This window comes from Lampetra fluviatilis, chromosome 20 (assembly GCF_964198595.1).
Source record: "Lampetra fluviatilis chromosome 20, kcLamFluv1.1, whole genome shotgun sequence".
NCBI lineage: Eukaryota > Metazoa > Chordata > Hyperoartia > Petromyzontiformes > Petromyzontidae > Lampetra > Lampetra fluviatilis.
The window spans coordinates 3,481,000-3,504,524 of record NC_136294.1 but is presented as its reverse complement, the minus strand read 5'-3'; the positions used below and the strand labels follow the sequence as shown (position 1 = coordinate 3,504,524).

The following is a 23,525-nucleotide window of genomic DNA, read 5'->3' as shown; positions in this document are numbered from 1 at the left end:
ATCCACAAAAAGTCGCAAAATGTTAAACTGCCATGCAAATATAAAATCGCGAATGATCGAATTAAGCGAAGGAAAACTCTGCCAATAAAGAGCTTTTACAGCACTTCAAATTAATATATCGTAACGTGTAAGTGTTTCGGGTGAAGGTAGAAAGGTAAATATGCAGTTGCTTTCTCACGCCATCACTGGCGGAAGGTCCTGAATCCCTTTTGGCCTGCTCTTCCACACTGTCCAGACAATGCCCAATCAATGCGGAATGATGATGGCGATAAAGAAAAAACTAATTAACTTTTTTTTTATTTTACCAGGTAAGGCCCACTGATAATAGCCCGACGAAGTTTCTTATCACGTGAACATTTATAGCAGCCTAATACTCTAAATGCATGTTTTCAAATGTAACAGGTTGCCAAGTTCATAGTCACTCTGTTAACCACTACATCACCGCTTCACCCCAGTCGAATAATAATGATTCCTCATTTAATTTCTCGCTATTGCAATGTCAACTTCCCTCGGTTCAACTCAGCCTAAAAATTAGCGTATGTCACAGCGTGTTGGACATCAGCAGAGGGAAGACAAAGACAGCCAGGCTATACGGTGTTGTCTCCACCAACGCCTGTCGTGCACCACGTGGCCCTAAACAGAGGCTCGCAAACAGCTGTTGTTATGACAGTCCGCAGGCGAACAGGGATCAGTCCTACGCATGACCGAGTGGATTTTTATTTCTTTCGCCCCCACCCCGTCATCTCCGTTTTCAAGAACACTGTACACAAAGCGTTGTGACTTTCAAGGGAAGTCACCCGCCGCCCGGTCACCGTCTGGATGAAGCCAGCTGAAATCCCAGCTCATACCTGTCCCAGCAGGTAGAGCAAACGGTAGGGGCGTGTCCTGCGCCCCTGTGGGGTGGGACTAGACCACGCGTGAGCTGCAGACACAGGTTCAATCGAAGCCCTGCCCTGCCGACAGACACGCGTGTCCCACACGGTCCGTCCGTCTCAACGCCGTCCGCTTGTCTGCACCGTCTTTGACGTTCGCGGTGCGTCTCTGGTTTGGTTTCGAGTCCATCATGACGAGCCAGTCCCAGGGGATTCAGCAGCTCCTCCAGGCTGAGAAGCGAGCTTCTGAAAAGGTGTCAGAGGCGAGGAAACGTAAGTCGCCACTCCGCGTGGCACCGACACGCGTTTTTCTTGTTGTTGTTGTTGTCATGCGATGCTCACGTGGTTATGTATCCGTCTGTGCATCTTGCACACGTCGCTCGTATACGTTAATCTGGCTATGGGTGGTCTATAAGTTATGCTGCGTTTTGGTAGACGCGGGTCTTCTCGCAATATTCAGTGTGGCGTGCACGTATGCATATACTTATACAGAGTCAATTCCTGGTCAAAAGAGTCATGGAGATTTGAAAAATCCAAGTCTTGATGCACTAATGTATGCTATGACTGGGTTATATACTTCTCGACAGGTATTGCATGGCAATGAGCTCATGTTTAAATAGCTGACAACTCTCAACCGTGAGCCCTGATGTCAATACATTGCTGGATGAGGGTAGTGCTGATTTTTTTTTTTACCATACTTCACCACGCTGGTAAGTGATGTTTGGTAAAGGCTGGGCGCACGATGGCATTGACTGCAATACCTTCTGCTGACAACGTGGCACCTAATCAGGGTAGGAGGAACACCACGTTACTATGGCAGGGCTGAGTGATGCATCAGATGGCCGCTATTGGCTTGAATCAAAGCGCTACTTTGGTTCGTTCGTATCTCAGTCCGCTTGTCCCGGTGAGGGTCGCGGCGGCAGCGCGTTGAGTAGTGGCGGTTCAGACCTCCCTCTCCCTGGCGACAGATTCGAGCACTACACTACACTGCTATACACTATACACTACACTACTATACACTACACTACTATACACTACTATACACTATACACTACACTATGATACACTACACTACTATACACTGCACTACTATACTATACAATAAACTACTATGCACTACACTACTATACACTCTACATACTATACACGAATATACACTACTATACACTACACTACTATACACTACACTACTATATACTACAATACGCTACACTACACTACTATGCACTACACTACTATACACTATACATTCTATACACAAATATACACTATGCACTACTATACACTACACTACTATACACTACACTACTATATACTACAATACGCTACACTACACTACTATGCACTACACTACTATACACTATACATTCTATACACAAATATACACTATGCACTACTATACACTACACTACTATACACTACACTACTATATACTACAATACGCTACACTACACTACTATGCACTACACTACTATACACTATACATACTATACACAAATATACACTATGCACTACTATACACTACACTACTATACACTACACTATTATACACTATACATTGCTATACACCAGTGACGTGCGGTGAGGTCAATGGCTGGGGAGGCACTGGCTCGGGTCAGAGCCAGATTCACACACTGAGGGGGGCGTGTCCTCACTGAGGGGGCGTGTCCTCACTGAGGGGGGCGTGTTAGACACGCCCCCCTCAGTGAGGCAGATGTGATAGCTGCCTCCCCTGGTGCTTTTTCATTGCAGTTTCATGACGAGACCAGCGAGCCTAAATATATTTTTACAAATACGTGAAATAAGTTACCTGGAGTATGGAAGGCGAGGACATGAAATGAAGGGGTCTACAAACATTACATTGGTGACATACTGAGACAGTAACAGGCACGCGCTTATTGCCCGCGCTCCATCCAGTTCTCGAGGGGTTGCGCAATCAGAGGGGAGGCTGAGCTCGTCGCTGCCTCACCTCTCGTCTCTTCCTGTATTTGCAGCGGAGCTCCGCAAATTTGGCGAATTTGACTATAAAAATGATTGAAATCGTACAGAAATTACATTTATAACACAGATCAGTGGAAAAATCGTAATATTTATTTGATTTGATTATTTTTTTTACTTTTCGTAACAGCTATTTTCATTGGAGTATGACAGGTGAGGCTCTGCCTCCCCTGCCTCCCCTGACCGCACGTCCCTGCTATACACAGACTCTAGCTCTGCCTGGGTAACTCCCAGGCGTTCCCAGGCCATCCGAGCGACGTCGTCCCGCCAGCAGCAGCCTGCCCTGCGAGGCCCCGGGGTCTACCCCCTGTACTCATTTTGTTAAAGCGAGCACAACAACGCTCGTAATTACACTTCCCAAAACATTTGGGCCACCTCGTATTCGTTTAGTCCTGTACGATGTATGCTCAGGATATCGTACTGAAGAGATAAATGCGAGAATACGTCTAAGCCAGTGGTTCTTCTTAACCGGGGGTGCGAGATGCCCCTTTCTGGGGGGTGCGAGACATGGCCAGATTTGTTTAGAAGGGAAGATATCGATGAAAAAATAATTATTAAGCACGAGCACGTAAAACACAACCCACTTTGTTTCATCAAAGCGATGTATTAACATTTTTTTTGTTTTCGATTGAGAACCAAAGTAGATGTTGGTCTAAGACAAGGCCCAGCAACGAAAATTAACAATGAGGCTTTTTTGTTGGAATTCGGTAACCCCCCCTCCCCCCCTCAATATGTCAAGAGTCGCAATGCAATGTGAATACGAGACGGTGGTGGTCCTTAATAAATAAATAACGGCAGCAGGTTTGCCCCCCCCCCTAACCAGGCGATTGCTGAAGAGGCTAGAGTCTCGATTTAAAGCTTTCGTGACTGCAGGGAATTCATCTTCTTGGTTCTTTCGGTAAAGTCACGTGACTTTACCGAAAGAACCAAGAAGAGGCTAGAGTCTGTGTATGGCAGTCAGTGCCGGTTTGAGCTAGTGCGGGGCCTGTAGCATATGTTGCTATAAAGGGGCCCTAAATTGAACAAAAAAAACACGTCAATATGAAAACACGTAAATGTTTAACTTGCATAGTAAAGTAATTGAATTTTTTAGCATTTGCTATACGGCCAGATAATACGACAAATCGCTAACCTTAAAAATCCAGTCGTTCATAAAAGTTGAAGGCGGTATAGTACTATAGTAATAGAGCAAGTGCAGAATCACTGAACCGGAATTGAGAGCTTGAAATCATTTAGCGCGGGGCCCCTGAAAGTGCGGGGCCCGTAGCATATGTAGCTACTTTTGCTGCTAGGATAATCCGGCCCTGATGGTAGTGTATAGTTGTGTGTCATGGTGTTCTTACCGCTTGCAGTCTTTATTCGCGACAGTGATCTGGGTGTAGCTATGAGATCCGCGGGGGTCAATGTGCAGCTCGAGCGAGTCGAAATGCACTGTATTGGCACTGCTTGGTGCGGGGTGGTTGCGTGTGTGTGTGGAAGCATTCATCCAGCAGTGGATAGACAATGATATTGATACAGAAACAGTACTGGATAGACGGTGACGTGAACTGCCTCGCTTTTGCCAAACTCGAAGCGCCCACTCGCCCTTTGCGATTCCGTCAAGGGCAAATGACAAACTCGGAAAACTGGCACCGTGCATTAATAGTTCACAGGCGTTGGTTGATATTAATTAAAAGTCCAACGTTCAAGGTTTTTTTTGTGCACACTGAAGCAAAAACGCGATGTTTACTCAACGATTTTGATTACCAGACGACTTCCAAAATGCGTGCGCAATTCACAGCTATGCATATACAAGTGGAAAACTGTTCAGGGTTATCCACTTATAGATACCGTATCTCACTCAGTACCGGATTATCCTCGTAGCAAAAGTAGCTACATATGTAGTAGCTACGGGCCCCGCACTTTCAAGGGCCCCGCGCTAAATGCTTTCAAGCTATCAATTCCGGTTCAGTGATTCTGCACTTGCTCTATTACTATAGTACTATACCACCTTCAACTTCTATGAACGACTGGGTGTTTAAGGTTAGCGATTTGTCGTTATATCTGGCTGTATAGCAAATGAAAAAATACAATGACTTTACTATGAAAGTAAAAAAATTTACGTGTTTAAATATTTGTGGGTTATTTTACTTTAGGGCCCCTTTAGAACATCATGCTACAGGCCCCACACTAGTTTCATAAATGATTGTATTACTTCGTCCTCAACATGTGATTGAATGTGGCGAACGCTTTGCAGTTATATGTTGCTTTCTGTACAATTTTTCTCAAATGGTATCTATAAATGGATCACTCTGGTGCTGTGATATAACAACAACAACAAAAACACAGAAAAAAATTCGTCAATAACACCGTGGCCTTAAAATGAACGAATATGACAGACGACGTTTCGGGCAATGGCCCTTCTTCATAGCACATAGAAGCACAGTTGTACTGTAGCAGTACTATTACAATACGTGCTTCATTAAGCCACGTGTATGTTGGCACACCTGTTATCCATCTCTTAGGAGACGATGGTTGGTGGATCACGTATAGATCTGTGAATCCCACAAGCCCAGCTGAGGCTGCTGTGCACTCTGGATATGGCCAATCAGATTATTTTCCCCGATTATGCTTTGATGGATATCTCCTCGTGATCCTCTGATAATTGTTTCTGCACGAAGGGAGGAAATCACACTCGGTTTTAAATGAAATGTGGCCAAGTATCCCAATGCGGCAGGACCGCTCCTTGAAATAGTCTTGAGACTCAGTGAGGCTTTCCTTGGATCAAGGTGAATGGCATTGATGTGATAAGTGACAGCGTGGGAGGAGCGAAGGCCAAACGCCCTTTGAGAAGGGGCTCTCCAGAGGTGCCTTTAGTTGGAGACATTTCCGCGAGCAGTGGCGTGAGCAAGCACTTGCAGGGACTGCACCTTTATACATACATAGTTTATCTATTATATCTGTCATGTGCCCTTAAGTTTGTCCTTGGGACGGGGATTGTAAGCAATCGGGCCAGCGCCCATCTGTTCCTTGACGCTTGTACGTATGTTTGTTTTAGTTGTGTTTGCAAAACAAAACAAAAGCTAGTGAGCTCGCCAGATCGCGCCGGCGTGGGTAAGCCACCCCCCAAACCATGAGCCGGAGTCGGGTGGTTTGTGGTTTGGTCGAACCGGGCGTTTTGTTGGTTCCCGGTCACTCACAAGGACGCACACAGCCCCCCCTCCCCCACCACGCACTTATCCGGCTTCGGGCAGAAATGTAACAATAAATAAATAAACTACGGCCCGTCCGAATGTTTCATTTCTAGACTCGACACAAACAAGCTCCTAGTCGTCAACGTAGTCAACCGTGTTACCCGGAGGTGCAGAGGAAGGACAACAAATTAAACAGCACAAAAAAATCAGTTCTAAAGAAAAGAGTTTTCATTCGAGATGATGACTTAAAAGTGCATCACAGCTCCCAGTGGATTCCTAATGTCGATAAAGAAGAGCGTTCCAGACGGCCGCAGAAGCGCATCTGAAAGCGCGCGACGCGGTGGCCGCCGTCTTTGTTCGATGGTCAGCCAAAAAGCCCTCCCGCTGCGACGATGCTGACCGGAGTTGGCGTGCTGCTTTGTGCTCCTTGGCGAGAGACGACGTGCGTTGACAATGGCTGTTGATGAGCAACATTGGGATCGTTATCCAGGGTGCGCCGGTTCCATCTGCCGGCGCGGCATTTTAAGGAATGGGCAAGGCTTGTGTTTAAACCGCACAATAATCAGGCTGTCTGCACTGCTGTCGACCGCCGAGTCGCGTATTGGCGGGGCGAAGAACGGCGAACTCCCACCTCTTTGGGACGTCTAGGCCAGTGTGGAAAAGGAGGCCAATATGTCTTCTTGGTTCTTTCGGTAAAGTCACGTAGAAGGGAAATAATAAAATGATAAAAAATAAAACATAATAAATTAAGAACATGTCTGTTCTTCACCTGAGGACGGCTGTTTGCGTTGTGGCCGAAACGTCGTGAGAATTATTTTATTATGTTTGATTTTTATTATTTTATTATTTCCCTTCTACGTGACTTTACCGAAAGAACCAAGAAGATGAATCCCTGCAGTCACGAAAGCTTTAAATCGAAATTTAGGCCCATATGCTTTCTAAGACGAGCTCTCCAGAGCTCTGCCTAGTGGTGGACCTTCAGTCAGCAGTGGCATGAGCAAGACATTGCAAGATATGCACTTTTGTTTTTTTACACAAACGTGGTTTTATATTTAGCCAAAAACCCCTTTACTCAAAGGGCCATTGGCTCGTGGTAGTCTTCCTTGAGGACCCCAGGCAGACAGGAAGGAGACATTCCACATTCCCACGACGGGGACAGTGTGTCCTCAGCACCAATGATGTTGACTTGCCACAAAGTGGTGGTTAATTTTATCGACCCAGGAACGGAAAATGAGCTGATTTTGACGGCACTACTCAGAACCTATGATCCACTCGCTCCAAGCACAGCAACGGCTGATGAGATACGGCTCACAGGTTTGGCCTTGAAAACTTCTACCTGGTGATGTTCATACTTTATATTAAATGTTTTTTTGGTTTTGTCACGTTTTTTTAATTCCATGAACCCAGAATAACGAGGTGATTGCATCCAGCTTTCGCTATTAATCTAATCAAGTTGCTGTGCGCCGAACATCCGACGTGAACGTTAAGCGCTATCCCCTAATCATCAATGACAATTCCTAGCTAAATCCAAGAACCAAATCCTACGCCGATCTGAACCACTTTGCTTGCCGACAAGCCTAAGCCTATCAATAACAAAGATTTCGATTTCAAGCTTTCGTGACTGCAGGGATTCATCTTCTTGGTTCTTTCGGTAAAGTCACGTAGAAGGGAAGTAATAAAATAATAAAAATAAAACATGATAAAAAATATATAGAAGGGAAATAATAAAAGAATAAAAATTCAACATAATACAAATATTTTATTATGTTTTATTTGTATTCTTTTATTATAAAAATAATAAAAATAAAACATAATAAAATATTTTTAGTGTTTTTTTTTATTATTTTATTACCAAGAAGAATAACACAGATCTCGACCCATAACGCCACCAACCTTGCGACCGGAGCTGTCCACAGTTGGGGGTGTGGGGAGGTGGGGGCAGCGGAGGAGGGGGCGGGGTGCCCCCCCCCACCGCCGCCTGCAAACTAAACTGGGAGTATTACATCTGACACCGTGACGTCGTAACGCGCGCCCCCCCCCCCAAAGCGCGGGGCCCGGGGCGGTCACCCATCATTCCGCCATGCCCTAGTACGGCTCTGCTTTTCTACGAACATTGCTATACTTCTACGCGTCTTCCCCAACACGAGCTCGCGTGGTGGTTCTCGCACTTCCTACTCGGAGTGCGTTTTTGTTGTCGCCTTTGTTCAAGTTGCATTTCCTCGTCCGGATGGGAATTGCACAAGGATGTGAGATTTCCACGCAACGCTAAACCTGATGCTCTTTTTGATAATTCCTTTAACACCGAAACCACAACCCTACCCCATGTCTAACCCCATCACGTACTATCCGAAGCATAAACACAAACCATGCGATTAACACGAACCTTGCTACTAACACGAATCCTATCCTTGTTTCCCAACACTGACCACTCAAGACATTTAAAAATGTGTTACTCGAGTATTTTTCTTTCGTTCGGTCAGGTTATATTCTCACGTGGACCATAATTAAAGAAACACGTGCTCTTTCAACGCAGGATTTGCTGATTCACGACTATATAAACGGCCATGAGCCTCCAGCCACAAAAAGACAAAAACCCACTGGCTTCCTTTATACAGGTACTTGGTTTAAAACAACAACAAGGCTGGAGTATGTGAGTGTAAGTGTCGTTGTTTTAAACTGGTGGGGCAAGTAGTGCAGCGGTACGAACCCGGCGACATGAGTTTGAGTCCCGCTCACGGCCACCAACACCAGTGACGATTATCTTAATCGGTCCTGAGGTCTCCTCTAGGTCGACTCGGACTCAAATGAGTAGCTGGTGCGATGTGTAAAAATCGCGACTAGAGAGACAAAGGCGGCCGGGCGTGGTGCTGGCCACCCACCGCCTCGTGTGCCGTGTCGGCCCTCATTGGTTGCTCGCTAATTGCACTTGCCCCTACAGTCTGTTAAGGCTATGGGGGATCATTTGTCTTTGTAATGAGATGGGCTATGGATTTTGGCACAATAGCAGTGCCAATTTTGACGACATTAATTATTCGAGTGGACGACAAACGTGGGGAATTCCAGTCGAGTCGGAGTGCGTGGATTTTATTTAATCGTTTTCATTGCCTAGTCTACTGAAGAAGTCAGTAGTTATGAAATGGTGGTGTAAGTGGTGTGCGATTTCTCTGAACCCAGCAATATCAACGTATTTAACGATGCTGCTGCGTTGGCAGAGGTAGAGAAGCAGAAATAACAAACGTAAAAAGGTCGACACATTGGTCAACATCACTACCCCCATAAGGAAATATATATATACAACAGGCAACATTTGAGATGGTACACATATATATCAGATCAGCCAATCAGGGAACTCGGTAAATGTGTAATATTCAGTACTTCCTTCGTGGTGGCACTGCAACGTCGAATAACGCTCACTAAATAATCTTATCTTCTTGGTTCTTTCGGTAATGTCACGTAGAAGGGAAATAATAAAATAATAAAAATGAAACATAATAAAATAATGCTCACGACGTTTCGGCCACAACGCAAGAAGCCGTCCTCAGGTGAAGAACAGGTCTGTCAGAAAGACAGCGTCTGAACAGGTCTTTCCGACAGACCTGTTCTTCACCTGAGGACAGATTCTTGCGTTGTGGTCGAAACGTCGTGAGCATTATTTTATTATGTTTTATTCTTATTATTTTATTATTTCCCTTCTACGTGACTTTACCGAAAGAACCAAGAAGATGAATCGCTGCAGTCACGAAAGCTTTAAATCGATAAATAATCTTAGTTTGCGTTTCCATTCAGACGAGAGTGGTTAATTTCGTCTCATCGTCGTGCGTGGATCTTTCGGGGTAGTGGATGCACGAGCTCACCCTCGTCTCCGAGCAGGCTACAATCACCAATGTTGAATGCCGCGTGGTCTCGGACTGCGGTATTGGTTTGCTGCTTTGCCCACGCTTGCATTTGGTGTTGACAAATCGGCAGGACGTAATGTACCGTCCTTTTCGTACTTCCAGGTTATATTTTTATGGTTTACTTGAGCGGTTTGCTTACCTTTTTCGCTATTTTGCACTTGTATACAGTTGTTTTTGTACTGCTTGTTGATGTAACACGCTGACCCGCCCCGACTCGACATCTGTGAAGAAAAAAAAGAACTTCATAGCTCATCGGATTCCACCTCCAGTCGAAATAAATATTCAGATTCTGAATGTATCGATTACCATGTTAATTAAACACACGCGTGAAGCTCGCGTGCACGATGTTACACTCTCAGGTTCGACCACTATATTTTACTGTCTGTTTCTTTTCCGGGAAGATTGTTATCATATTATTGGTTCTTTCGGTAAAGTCACGTAGAAGAGCAATAATAAAATAAAATAATAAGAATTTTTTTTATTTTAATTGTTTCATCATTTCCCTTCTACGCGACTTTACCGAAAGAACCAAGAATATGAATCCCTGCAGTCAAGAAAGCTTTAAATCGAAACATTGTTCTCCTGTTGCCTATCATCATCTATAAGCAGTGTCGAATTGCATCGCACAGTCGCACAGTTTCTGAAAATGTCGAAAGGCGATATAAGAGTGGGCTGATCGAGATATCAATCCTCTACTAATGAAGTGTTACTTCGTAGACTTAATTATACATTACATCATATATAATTAACAAAAAAGTCATATATGTTTAATTTTCGTTTGCAAGAGGATCTCTCTCGTGGGTAAATACATGTTTAGATTTAGGGTTTCAGGAAAAAAGGTTAATGAAAACATTCCCATTAGCAACACATTTGCTTCTGTAAATTTACAGAAAATTAGACAGGTTCTGTTTATTAAAATTGTCGAACTTTACGAAATATAAATTGGCCGACATTCAATGCCCAGCTTGTGTACATTTAATTACATGTTAACATGCCTGTTATTAATTCGCCATATACTGCTAATGCATTTTTTTTAATGCGAAACGATACGTGTTAAAATGTTTAATGTATTATTACGTTATCCGTGTAGATTTTCGACATATGTTTGACCCAGTCATTTAGAGGAAAATAGGTGCCCCTATTAGTGAAATATACTTTAACACAGCAAGACGGTGCACGGTCGGTTCGATGTTACGTGACGATGTGCATTCCTTTGCCAGTCCACTTGGGATGAAGGCATTCCCATGCCATGTCAGTCATAGCGGGGGGTTTTGACCATACTTCACCACTGTGAGCAGCAGCGCGGATTGGCGAAATAATGCCCCGAGGACAGGTTCAGATGATCACTTTGCCGCTGATGTTAGCCGTGCCCGGGAATAGAACTCAGGCGACCAGGTTCGTAACGCAGTGTGCTGACCACTGGGTCACCGTTCCACCCCTGTTGTTGCAACACACTCCTGCGGAGGGAGCTGGTGGAATGTTGGGTTGCTCGGTCAATGGCCAGGGTCAACGGCGGCGTGGTGTATTCCGCAAATATGGCCGACTGTGAGGACGGGCACAAGCCGGCGTGAGTAGGTTAAACGTTGAGTTTTATGAGGGCACCACGGGGTGACCAGCCCCACCCTCCCCACCCAGCCCCACCTTCCCCACCCAGCCCCTCCTCACCCTCCCCACCCAGCCCCTCCCCATCCTCCCCTCCTCACCCAGTCCCTCCCTCCCCACCCAGCCCCTACCTGCACGACGGACGGACACAATATTCCCCTGTGGGCTGGTGTCACCAGGAGGTTCCTACCAGTAATTATGCAGTATTGAGTTATGCACTTAATTGTTTTTCTCATTGTGTGGCTAAAATGTTACATTTGCACTCAAGTCCATGCACCCATGTATGACTGCCCTCCTCTCACACTGGAAACGATATGGCCCGTCACGTAATATTATCTCGCAACAGAATGCACAAGTGTAAATCATTCACTTCAATGTGGAATTGTACCCGAGTTAGCGACCATGGTAATTCTGTAGTTCATTGCACCGTAACGTTAAAGGATTGCAGAATCGGTGGGTGACCCTGTGCCATGAATCCAGGATCCTCTAAGAGAGCTCCCCGGCCACGGCTAACATCAGTCGCGAGTATTAGAGTACAGTACAACAGTGGACTTTGCTGCCACAGACGGAGTTTCAGACAGTGGGTTTCGACACTTCCCTTAATTGAAACGTGCAATTTCACGACGTTAATTTGTAATCCGTATCTAATTATACACCACAAATTAATGCGCCATCTATATTCGAATTACACGATACATAGTTAACGATAATTGGAAATTAAATCGTCAATAACACTTCTCTAAATGTAAAAAAAAACATCTATGATAGATGACAAATCGGCCAATTGTCCTCTGCTCTGAAAAAGGACCATTGCCCGAAAAAGTCATCAAAATCCATATTAATTTCCCGTTAAGGGCAGAAATATTGAATGTAGAATTTGTGTCATTCGTGCTTGTGCACCACTGCCAATGCAATACCACAACAAAATGTTGTTACATTGACTCGAGTAATTTGTAATGTGAATGTATTTTACCCATTTATGCCCGTGCCCCGCCTGGATCCTTTCAGTGCCCCTTTGGGGAAGTGCGCACTGCAGACACAAACTTCCCCCCCCGCCCCCCCACATTTCGTGGCGATGACACATTTCTTACTTTGCTTGGCCATGCAGGCAAGACACGCCGTCTAAAACAAGCCAAGGAGGAGGCTCAGGCAGAGATCGATCAGTACCGACTCCAGCGCGAGAACGAATTCCGCAAGAAACAGGACTCCGTAAGTATCCTGAACCGCGTGGCTTGGGCAGATGTTTAAATGTAATGGCCCGCATTATTGTTACCCATTAGGTTTTTTTTCCACCCTTGCAAAATTTCTGACGTAACTCAAATTGCCATTTCATGGCAGCTTCAGCACTTTCGTCAGCGCTTGAAAATGCAGTAATGGCAATGGAGTGAGCACAACATGTTGGTTTTGATGATGCTCGCGCGTTATGGAATGTAGGAAAAATAGCTCAATCGAGCATCGCATCCCCTCTGGGACAAAGTGATGCACGAACACTCCCCGTGCGCCCAAGATAACGCACGTCAAGTTACAACGCCGCTGGATACGGCTGTACATGACACTCGCAATCATAGCGTCAGGTCGAAGTGGCGAGACGTCCTGATCGAGGGTGTTCTCCCCTTCCGCTTGCAGATAATGGGTTCGCAAGGTAACATGTCGACCAAGATCGATGAGGACACGCGGACCCGCATCCAAACCGTGCGCGGGAACTACCAGACCAACAAGGAGATGGTTCTAAAGCAGCTGCTCGCCATCATCAGCGACATCAAGCCCGAGATACACCAGAATTATCACAGCTGAGCCACGGCATGCGACTCACGGGGCAAGATGGAACCGTGCAGAATCGTTGCAGGAAATTCAGCTCGACCATCGCACGCAGCGCGTAAACACCAACCCAGCTAATAGCGTCAAAGCAGATAACCTATTTAAGTATAGCTTGTTAAAAAATTTAACTAAGTTATATTTCTTCTTCAAATAACTTGATAACACTATCATTAAGAGATATGCACATACACCTATACCATAAGAACCTGGTTGTGTAATTTATATTTAATTTAAAATTACTGGTGTTGGATAAATCCAGGTGATGATTTGTGTGAATTATTGTATAAATGCGTGTGGTGGTTGATAAAGCGTCGTAATTAAACAAATGTCCACGTATTCCAAACATCTTTTTTCATATTATGTATTACATTAAGCATAACCAAACCACGATTGTGAATATGAATGCCATGGCTTCCCAAAAGTAGCCTTTTTTTTACCTTTCCTAATACTCTGAAGAAGCGTAATAGCACAGCCATTATTATAGGACATCTCATTGCATTAATTACCCCTGAATATCCCAATCGCAAAACAAACAAAAATACACAAAAGATTTTCTTTCGATGTTTATTAGGCAACTGGGTACATGCATAAATGTATCAATGACAAACAACAGAAGAACGTTTTTAACAAAACAATAAAACATGCCAGAGAATGAATCACAGCAGCTGAAGTTAAATCGATGACTATAACATGGAGATGGATTAATGCATGTGGTATCAAAAACCGTTCATACCAAAAATGGAAAAATTAGTTTCAATTCAGTTGGCATTTTGAAAAATTAAGACTGAAGGTGCACAATTGAAATTTAGGCCACAGTTAATCATATCGACCACTTCATGACAAAAACATTAATTTGATGTTAAATATTGCGCCATGGTCATCTATAGTTAAAACATAAGTTACCAATTAAATAACAGGTAGTGTTTTTGATGGCAAAGATTGCTCCTTCATTTTCTACATCAAAAATGCAATTCCTTCATTGAAGAAGATTGACTCATTTATAATTTGAAAAAAAAAACCTAAGGGTAGTTACGTCAGTAATATATTCCTTGATAACGTTAAATTTGTAATCGCCAAATTAAATGTCAAGTCTATGACCAATAGACAATAACTTTCCACAAAATTGCCAAGGGAAAATGCGTAACACTTTTCATGTTGTCAAGATTAAGTTCTTTTTTTGAATGCTAATTATAAGACAAGGGTAATCCGGTTAACGGTACAACTCCACAAGTTCAAGAGTAAATGCCGGAGACCGCACACCGACTTAGTAACTTACACCTTGATAACTCCTTAAATATTCTTGGTTCTTTCGGTAAAGTCAAGTAGAAGGGAAATAAAAAAAACAATAAAATTCTCACGACGTTTTGATTGCAACACAAGCAATCATCACACCCGAAAGAACCAAGAATATGAATCCCTGCAGTCACGAAAGCTTTAAATCGAAACTCCTTAAATATCAGGGGAGTAGGACCCATTAAACCCCCTCGGATAACATTGCAAGGCATGTTCGCCAAGAGTGTGGGGACTGTCGCACGGTGGACATTACTGACCCTGTCAAATAATTGCAAATGGTGTCATCGTTATGATGCACGACTTTAAGAAGAACTTCAACAAACCGAATTAACGGTCCCTTTTATTGCAGATTTCCCTGGGTCACCCTTGGTGAAGATATTGTTTGGTCACATCATGACAATATAAATTTAGTTACGTCGATGATGGTTGAATTTGTTTTTGGAATTTTTTTTTTCTCATTCCTAAAATATCCAATGCCAACAAGGGTAGATTGTAACACTGAAACTTGAATTTTTTTAACCTTTTTTTTTATTGTGCCATTTTCCCCAGCTAAATCCATGCGCCCATTTTAATCAAAAATGTCATTGTTCAGAAAAACATTTTTAACTGTGAAAATATCATATTCTTCGGTTTCAAATCAAGATTTTACCGTATTGTTTATCACGAACATATTTTCATGTATTCACTCAAGGGAAGTTGTCTTCCAGAGATGACCAGATTGTCAGCTCTCTCCCCAGCCTGTGGGGGGAAGAAAACAATCATACGGACAATAAACTACAGGAGGCAATGTAAAAAAAAATTCACCAAGTATAAAACGACAAGTAACCTATAGCTGTAATGCAAATGTCAAATCATGCATGAACAAAAATAAGAAATAAAACTAATGTAAGCCAAGGATAGCCTGTATATCCTATACAAGCTGTTGGGAAAAGTACTGTTGGCGAGTGCCTATGAATGCCGGCACAACACACCAGAGGTTGGAGTGTGTCTAAAACCATGCCCCAGCCACCTTTGTCTCTCCAGTGCTGATGTTAACACAATGCACCAGGTAATCATTTACAGCTGGGTAGACCTAGGGGAGGCCCAGGATAAGTTTGGAAATCACTCGCAAGTGATATTATGAAGCTGGTGGCTGGGTTCATTAGCGCAGTGCATCCACCACCACACCGCGTACTCCCTCGTTCACTGCCGGGAATGTCACACATTACACAACGGCACATCGTGTCACGTGTCATCACACACAACATCATCTCGAAGAGCAACACAAAACCATTCCACGCACCTAATTTATTCGAATGCGCGCCACAACCAAGAGCGTATTTAGAATGAACGCAGCGCGGCCCGAACGCGCGCCCAGTTTCCTCCTCAACGCATTAGCGGTGTGCCCCAGCACTCACCCTCTGAAGCCCTGGCTGATCTCTTCGACCTTGGCTGGGCTGCACACCACGGCGCACCGCGAGTGAGCCGGGTCGAACAGCCGCGTGAAATACTCGCGGCCAACGCGCCGCAAATCCTCCGCCGTCACGCGCGCCACCTTCCCCAGCAGCGTCCTGGCGGCGAGAACCACGGCGGGGAAAATCACATTTCCCGAAGAAAGCTCCCGGGCGCGCGGTGCGAAACGTCGGACTTCGTGGCGAACAGCACGCGATACGGCTCAAAAAAAAAACATCGGAGGCCTATTCAGTAGAGCACAACCGCAAAAAACTACGTGGGTTGGCGTGGGCTGTGGTGGAAGAAATGAAATGAGGGGATCACCGTCCAATTTGGACCCCTCTCTTCGTAGCCCATTGCCCGTGACCCTCTGGAAAGTGGACCCTGGTGCAGTTGCACCGCTGTGCCACGGAGATTTAGTTACAAATATAGTAACCTACCCTGTGTGCTGGTCATTTCAAGGTACCGTACTTTTTTTTTTTAAAACGTCGTCACTCTTTTTTCCCCCCATTGTGTAATTATGCTTCGAATTTACATATCTCCGTCGAGCAGACTGCATAATGCACGAGGTGAATAACAATGCGAGCCACATGTCACATTATTACCAGACATCAGCTGCGCACTTTTCGTTCTGCATTATCTCACATTTTCACTGGAATTTTTTATTTTATTTCACTTAAGGCAAGTCGTGTTTGCTTATGCGCAATATATGGCAAACTATGGGTAGGTTCCCAAAATTATTTAAAGGTCATCTCGATTGCCAGGGTACGACTCAGGCGACGACTCAGAACGAACGCTGGATCTTTGGGCACGATGCCAAACTTGCGGTGGGCAGACCCCTTGCCCGCACGCGCATTATCAAGCCATCGCGATCTTCATGATTTGAAAAAAAAGTATATTTAGCTTCTTAAAGAGATTACACATCAAACATCAATTGAATAAACATCTCAACGAGCGTAAACGAAATGAACGTTTAATTGCGAGCATACAATTAGTGGCCATGAATTCCCATTTAGGCACGCATCAATGCATCGCTTAATATCGATTCTTATGCCCACGATACATGTACGCAATGATGGTTCTTAAAAAAACATTTCGATAGGATTTCTATAAATTACATGCAAATATTTGCCACTGCTGGTTACAACGACTACAGTAATTTTCGATTTAAAGCTTTCATGACTGCAGGGATTCATCTTCTTGGTTCTCTGTCTTCTCGACAGACCTGTTCTTCACCTGAGGACGGCTGCTTGCGTTGTGGCCGAAACGTCGTGAGAATTATTTTATTATGTTTTACTTTCATTATTTTATTATTTTCTTTCTACGTGACTTTACCGAAAGAATCAAGAAGATGACTACGGTAATAATAATTTAAAGGATAGTTCATGATTTTCTCCAGTGATGGTTTACGCTTTTATCTCCCCAGAATCATTGCATTAGGGGAAATGACTGAAGAACTAGATACAGCAATCTACAAAGTTGAACACGAAGACAAATTTTAGGAACCAAAAGTCACGTACAACAGGCGTGTTATATAACTGGGGCAGGGGGGTGGGGGCTTAACTGTAAAGCAGATCAAACTATTGAACCACTGAAGGCGATTATTGAAGGCAGACCAGGATCAAAGTGATGGCATAAAGAGGTGGGGGCGAGAGCAGGTTGGGGTGCTTTTGGGAAACGTTGACAATGAAAAGCAACACCGCAATGCATCCAGAGAAGAAAGTATTTAACCAGGGAATATTATCGGCTATGAGACATGAAATCGGAAACATAAACACTGGCAAAGGAAATAGAAAAAAACCGTTATAAATGTAGGTTTTTCATAGCAAAGACAATGAACAATTATTTGGTTTTGGGTTACGTGATGTGGCCATATGGCAAAAGCTGACAAACACGTGCAAACAAGCAAGGGTTGGTGCCGCTTGAACTTGGGTTGAGAGACATCAAGTGGAGCACATAAATCAGAGAACATAAGCAGGTTTGAGTACATATTGACGGTTAAACTGGTCTTGGGCAGCACAGATCACGAGAAGGGATGATAACGGCTGTTTGAGACTAACGATGAAATTGGTAGCCAAAGGAGGAAACACCGAGGAGATGGAGCACAGAAGCTCGATGGATTATGACATTGTGAGACTATGAGGGAAGGCGATGACTTAAGGACGCCTTCATCCAGCAGTGGATAAGTCATGACTGCCGATAATATGTAACTGGAATGCTGAACTTACACGTAGGCTAATGGGAGCAAACAAAACCGTACAAGTAAAAAAAGACAATACCAACGAGATGGTAAAAGTGAAAAAAAAAAAGAGTTGAATCAAGACCCTAAATCATGACTAGAATTGTCAGCTGTGCTGGGGGGGGGAGGAAGATGGGGTGGCAGGGTGTGGTGCGAATCATTACACGCGCGCAGTTTCCAAAATTTGCTAACACGGACAGAAAAAAAAAACCCCGCGGCGCGCTTTGACACCACGTGAAGTCACGTACTTGTTGTCCATTTTGCGGAAGCTGGACATGAGGGACTGCAGGGAGGCCTCGGAGACGGTCGTCTCGCGCTCGATGATCTCGAAAATGACACTCGAGATGGACGACTCCAATATCACAGGGTCCCAGGGAGTAGCACCCAACACAAACTCATCCTGACGGCGAGACGCACACGGGGACACGCAGCCTCGGGGAGTTAAACAAAATCAGGCCGCGTGGTCCGCACGCGCGCGTTCTACCAGCCCGCAATCTAAGGCGCGTGTCGTTCGGTGGGATTCGAGTGTGCGAGGGTTTTTGCGGCAGGTGTAAAGTTTTATTTGAGCAGGTCGTGTGCTACGGTTTGTCGTCACACTCCGGTGAAACAACACTAGGCCTCGAAGAGTAAAAAAAAAAGTTTGCAGCGGCTATAGTTATTAGCATTTAACATTAGCATTTGAATGGCCGAGGAAGAAGCAAAATTCATATTACTGACATTTAGTTCAGAAGCAGTTGCACTTGCCAACCGCTTTAAGATGGCGGCAATCCCATGGAATATGATTTGCTTTGAATTTCTTTTGAAATAAAAAATTTAAGCAATTCCCTGCACTCTGCTATTTGTAAATGAGAAGGATACTGGATACCCCTGATAGCGCAGAAAAGAGCGCTTAGGCTTGGTGAGCTTGCCAACAATGTGATGACTGCTCCACCTCCTGGCCACAGTCGCTCAATTTCCCTAACAGTTTTTGTTGGCGATTGAACCTCAAGGCACGGGTGGGTGGTAGCGCTGTGGTTATCACATTACGCTACGAACCCGGCAAACCTGCGTTCTATTCCTGACCATGGCGATCGCTAAACGGTGAATGACATCTGAACTGGTCCTGGGCTCACCCTTCACCAGGCCGCACAGGCCAGCGTGAAGTATGATCAAATAACCCTTATGGAACGAACAACCCTTCCTCGCCACAAATACTGTGGGCAGGTGTTCAACCAACACTGGATTTACAAAGGGCTGTATATTATTTCTCTAATTTCATGCCCGCCCACCATATTTAAATTGAACAAACGTACATATTAAGCTGGACTATCTGTCCATTCGTTACATGGCATATATAAATATAACACATACAATTATAAGCAATGCATAGTTAGCTTATTACAGTTTGATTCTTGTGATACTAGCATGAGGATCCACAACATACAATGGTTATAAAACGACAAACATTTTTTGTTTAAATCAAACTTACACATTTAGTCGGGACATGCTGTTACACTCAGTGGCTATACGAGTAGAAATGACATTGTACAATAGAAGATTCAGGTTGTCTATGACAATTATAACTTAAGTCGGCAGATATGCAAAATTAATTACAAATTGAGGAACCCCAATGCGCTATGGCATAACATTCACAACAACGCGGCCACAAAGTTCCGACAAGAAGCAGAACGGTGGCCAGGGCAGCAAACGATTCATGCAACATGTGCAGGCTTGGAGAAGTGGGGAAGCGTTGACAATTCTTCTTAAAGGTTACTTGTACTTGAGCGAACGTGCGTTACGAGTCTAAATCAATACGCAAGGTGGCCGAGTTGCTCCGAGGACAGAGCGCTGAGCTTGCACCGCTGAGATTCTGGGTTGGAATCCGAGCAGCTGTTTGTGCTTAAACCGGGTTCTCAAATGTGATCGTCTAAACCTCTTAACCAATGACTGCGCACAAAAAACAAACATCCTATTAAATTTGGTTCTTGACGTAATTTGGCTAAATTCCAGCTCTGATCGTTAGTCGTTGTGATGAACATTACTCTGTATCAGGGCACGTGGCAAAGTGTGCCACTCACTGCAGTGTGGACCAGAGGCCACTTGAAGGGACCTCGGCAAATAGTTCAGTGATATCTCCTTCCACGGGCCGTTTCTGTTCACAGGTGGCACCGCTTTTGGAGTTATCCTCTTGGACCCTTGGTCTCGTGACATTGCACGGATAGCACAATTGAAATGTCACGTGTCATTGTGTGACAACGACAGCACAATTGGAGAAAAAGACAAACAATTGTAAAAAAAAAACGGACAGGCGAATTTATATTGCAGAGCTCTCACCAGGATATCCTTGGCGTGCTTATAAGCGCTGACTGGGTGGCTCGACTTGTACAGCGAGAAGAAGAGGAGGCCCTGGCTGGGTACGGCACGCATGCTGCACGGACCACAAACACAGCGGTAGGCACAAAGACAAAGATCCACCGTACAGCCTTAACAGTGTGTTGGGGCAAGCCCTGTTAGCGAACGCCTATGAAAGCTGGAATGGCATACGAGAGGCTGGCGTGGCTACCACCATGCCTGGCCGCCCAGTGCTGCTGTATTGACACTGCACCAAGTATTTATTTAAGCCTGAGTTGACATAGAGGAGGCTCAGGAGCATTTCAGGTATTTTACATCGATGTTAGACGTGAGCAGGAATGAAACTCGGCTTGCCAGGTCTGCAGCGCAATGTGCTAAACACTACACACACTACACACACTACTGTTCTTCACAAGCTATACACACACACACATGCACAGACGTGCACACGCACGGATTCACATCACGCACTTTTCTGCAAATTCCGTGTAAACATTTTGTGGAACACTCGGGCTCGCCTCCCACTGTTCTAGTAATGATACTTTCAAAATAGAAATATATATAAAAAAAGTGTGTTTGTCACCTGTAGTGGTATGCTAGACCGAGCCCTCTCAATTGCCTCCACATGGGGCCCTGCACAGTCACGCAATGAGAATTAGAAAACAATTCACAACTTCATTTCACAGCCTTTAAAGAAAGAAGCAAACTTCGTTTTTTTTAAACTTACTTGTGATTTTGTCCATTACACAGTAATTGGAATTTAAACATCTAACCTATAAATAGCAGCATGTGTGACAACATGATTACAGCTAAACAGATAATTAAGGCGATGTGTGGTGCCGCACGTACATATAACACATGGGCTACTTGTCTCTCACCTCCAGAGCGGTAAGGTATTCTATAAACACCATAATTGCTGGCAGGTCTGGGTGGGTGTAGTCGGTAATGCATGGAACGGACTCCATAACATAGCTGGACTCCACGGATCCCACTCCGATGAGAATCCCGGTCACTCCCATTGGCAGAAGGTGCTCGTGACCCTGCGTCATTTCCAGTAGGCTGCGTGACACACACACAGAGCACGACGCTGCATGTTCAATTCCCAATGCCCACACAGCCAAACCATCATCACAGTGTCCGATGCTGCATTAGGCGTGGGATACCTAAACAAAGAGCGCGACAGATTCTAGGTTGGTCCCATCGCCAACCCTGAAAGTATTAACGGCAGCTGCGCGGATAGCAGCTATGCGACGGTGCACTGATTTGTCAATTTAAATCGATTTGTTGGCTAATATTACGTATCGAAATGTATGTGCGAATATTAGTCACTTACGATTAATTTAAGTTAAATGTAAATCATGTTACGTTTAGACGAAAGGAGAGAACCAAATTGTATGAGGCTGAAAAATAGAGAAAAAATATGAATGACATGATGAAAATGAGACGAAACTATTCTTTGAATTGAATTCAAGATAGCTACGGATAGCTATCATTAATTCAAAAGATAAATCCCATCAACGTAACACAGCATAGACTTTGCGATTACACAAAACAGGTAGCCTCTGGTCACTTTTATTGGTGGGTGACCACTGCTCTATACGGAAGGCTGTTTGTGTACAGCCTAATGGAGAACAATCCAATGTTGGAAACAAGGTATCCCCATGCCATGTGAGTCATGGGGGCCGCTTGACCATACTTCACCATGCTGGTCATACTGCGGGTTGGTTGAAGGGTGGCACACACCCAGGACCAGTTGTTCAAGTTATCGCTCCCCACTGATGTTAGCCATGGCCGGTAATCTAACTCGGATCGCCGGGTTCGTAGTGCGGTGCCACAGCTCTCCGCAATCCATATTCTACGTGAAGATAAAAACGAATCTTGGCCAGCAATGAGCCTGCTGTGCCAATGCCATGCCAGTGCACCAAAACGCAAGGGGTAGCATCAATTTGCTTTCAATGGACAAGTTGAAGTTAAAGACTCTGGGTTGAATATTTATGACTTCATAAAATGTGAGTAAGTGGTAGTAGTAGAGTTAGAGAACCAAAATCAATGAACTGGTTAAGGATGCAAAGCAAAATGTTACTCGCGTAATTGTGTCCACTGTGCCCAAACATGCCTCCTGTAAACTCTCCAATTTTCTACCCCACTTGTTTTGTATACTGCACTTAGCCATTTAATTAGCTTTGGGGAAATACACCCGCAAGGCTTTAAAGTCCAACAGCTCGATTTATGGCGTGCGTTTAACGGGCAGGGTTGATTTCTTAGCCACTGGTGGTTCACTTAAAACAGGAAGCTATTGTGTGGGAAACCCCAACCCATGACCCTACACGAAAGCAGATAGCCAGCGGTAGCACATGGTGGTTATGTAAAATAAAATAAAAAAGCCACCACACATGTTTACAACCAGAAGCCGCGATTAATCGCAACGTTTTTTTTTTTCGGGGTTCATGTGGCACGATTGTGTTGCACGCGGAGAAGGCGGCAGGGGACTGGGCGCTAAAGTTTTCATGAGCAAATTTGTTACGCTTCAAAATGCTAAGTGTTTGGTCGTTAATAATTTAGACGGCTATAATTAACCAGGTAGATGATGATGATGATCAATAATAAATGTAAGATGTTGATGGGAGTGCGAATTACAAATAATTACCAAACTTCACCATGCTGGCTTCGCCTGAGGACGGCTGCTTGCGTTGTGGCCGAAACGTCGTGAGAATTGTTTTATTATGTTTTATTTTTATTATTTTATTACTTCCCTTCTACGTGACTTTACCGAAAGAACCAAGAAGAAGAATTACCAAACTCTTTACTTGTTTAACAATGTTCCAAAAGTGGTGAGGAAGAAACATTAGAAATGATACGCTTGAAAATGCTG

At 44.3% G+C, this 23,525-nt stretch overlaps 2 protein-coding genes across 2 annotated transcripts in view; one reads left to right on the top strand and one right to left on the bottom strand.

Moving 5' to 3' along the window:
• Nucleotides 1-843: 843 nt before the first annotated feature.
• LOC144937740 (V-type proton ATPase subunit G 2-like) lies at nt 844-13,681 on the top strand. Its single transcript, XM_078865180.1, has 3 exons — nt 844-1,145; nt 12,650-12,750; nt 13,168-13,681. Exons 1-3 carry the CDS (start codon nt 1,064-1,066, stop codon nt 13,333-13,335), a joined length of 351 nt encoding a protein of 116 aa, XP_078721306.1. The 5' UTR covers nt 844-1,063; the 3' UTR covers nt 13,336-13,681.
• A 245-nt stretch (nt 13,682-13,926) lies between these two features.
• LOC144937855 (uncharacterized protein C05D11.1-like) overlaps nt 13,927-23,525 on the bottom strand; it is a 40,717-nt gene continuing 31,118 nt past the window's right edge. The window contains exons 20-25 of the mRNA XM_078865376.1: nt 21,532-21,712; nt 21,237-21,286; nt 20,636-20,729; nt 18,571-18,722; nt 16,050-16,202; nt 13,927-15,390 (exon numbers count right to left, since the gene is read on the bottom strand). Of these exons, the coding sequence (XP_078721502.1) occupies nt 15,339-15,390; nt 16,050-16,202; nt 18,571-18,722; nt 20,636-20,729; nt 21,237-21,286; nt 21,532-21,712 (682 nt within the window). The 3' untranslated portion in view covers nt 13,927-15,338. The remainder of the gene's footprint in view (nt 15,391-16,049; nt 16,203-18,570; nt 18,723-20,635; nt 20,730-21,236; nt 21,287-21,531; nt 21,713-23,525) is intronic.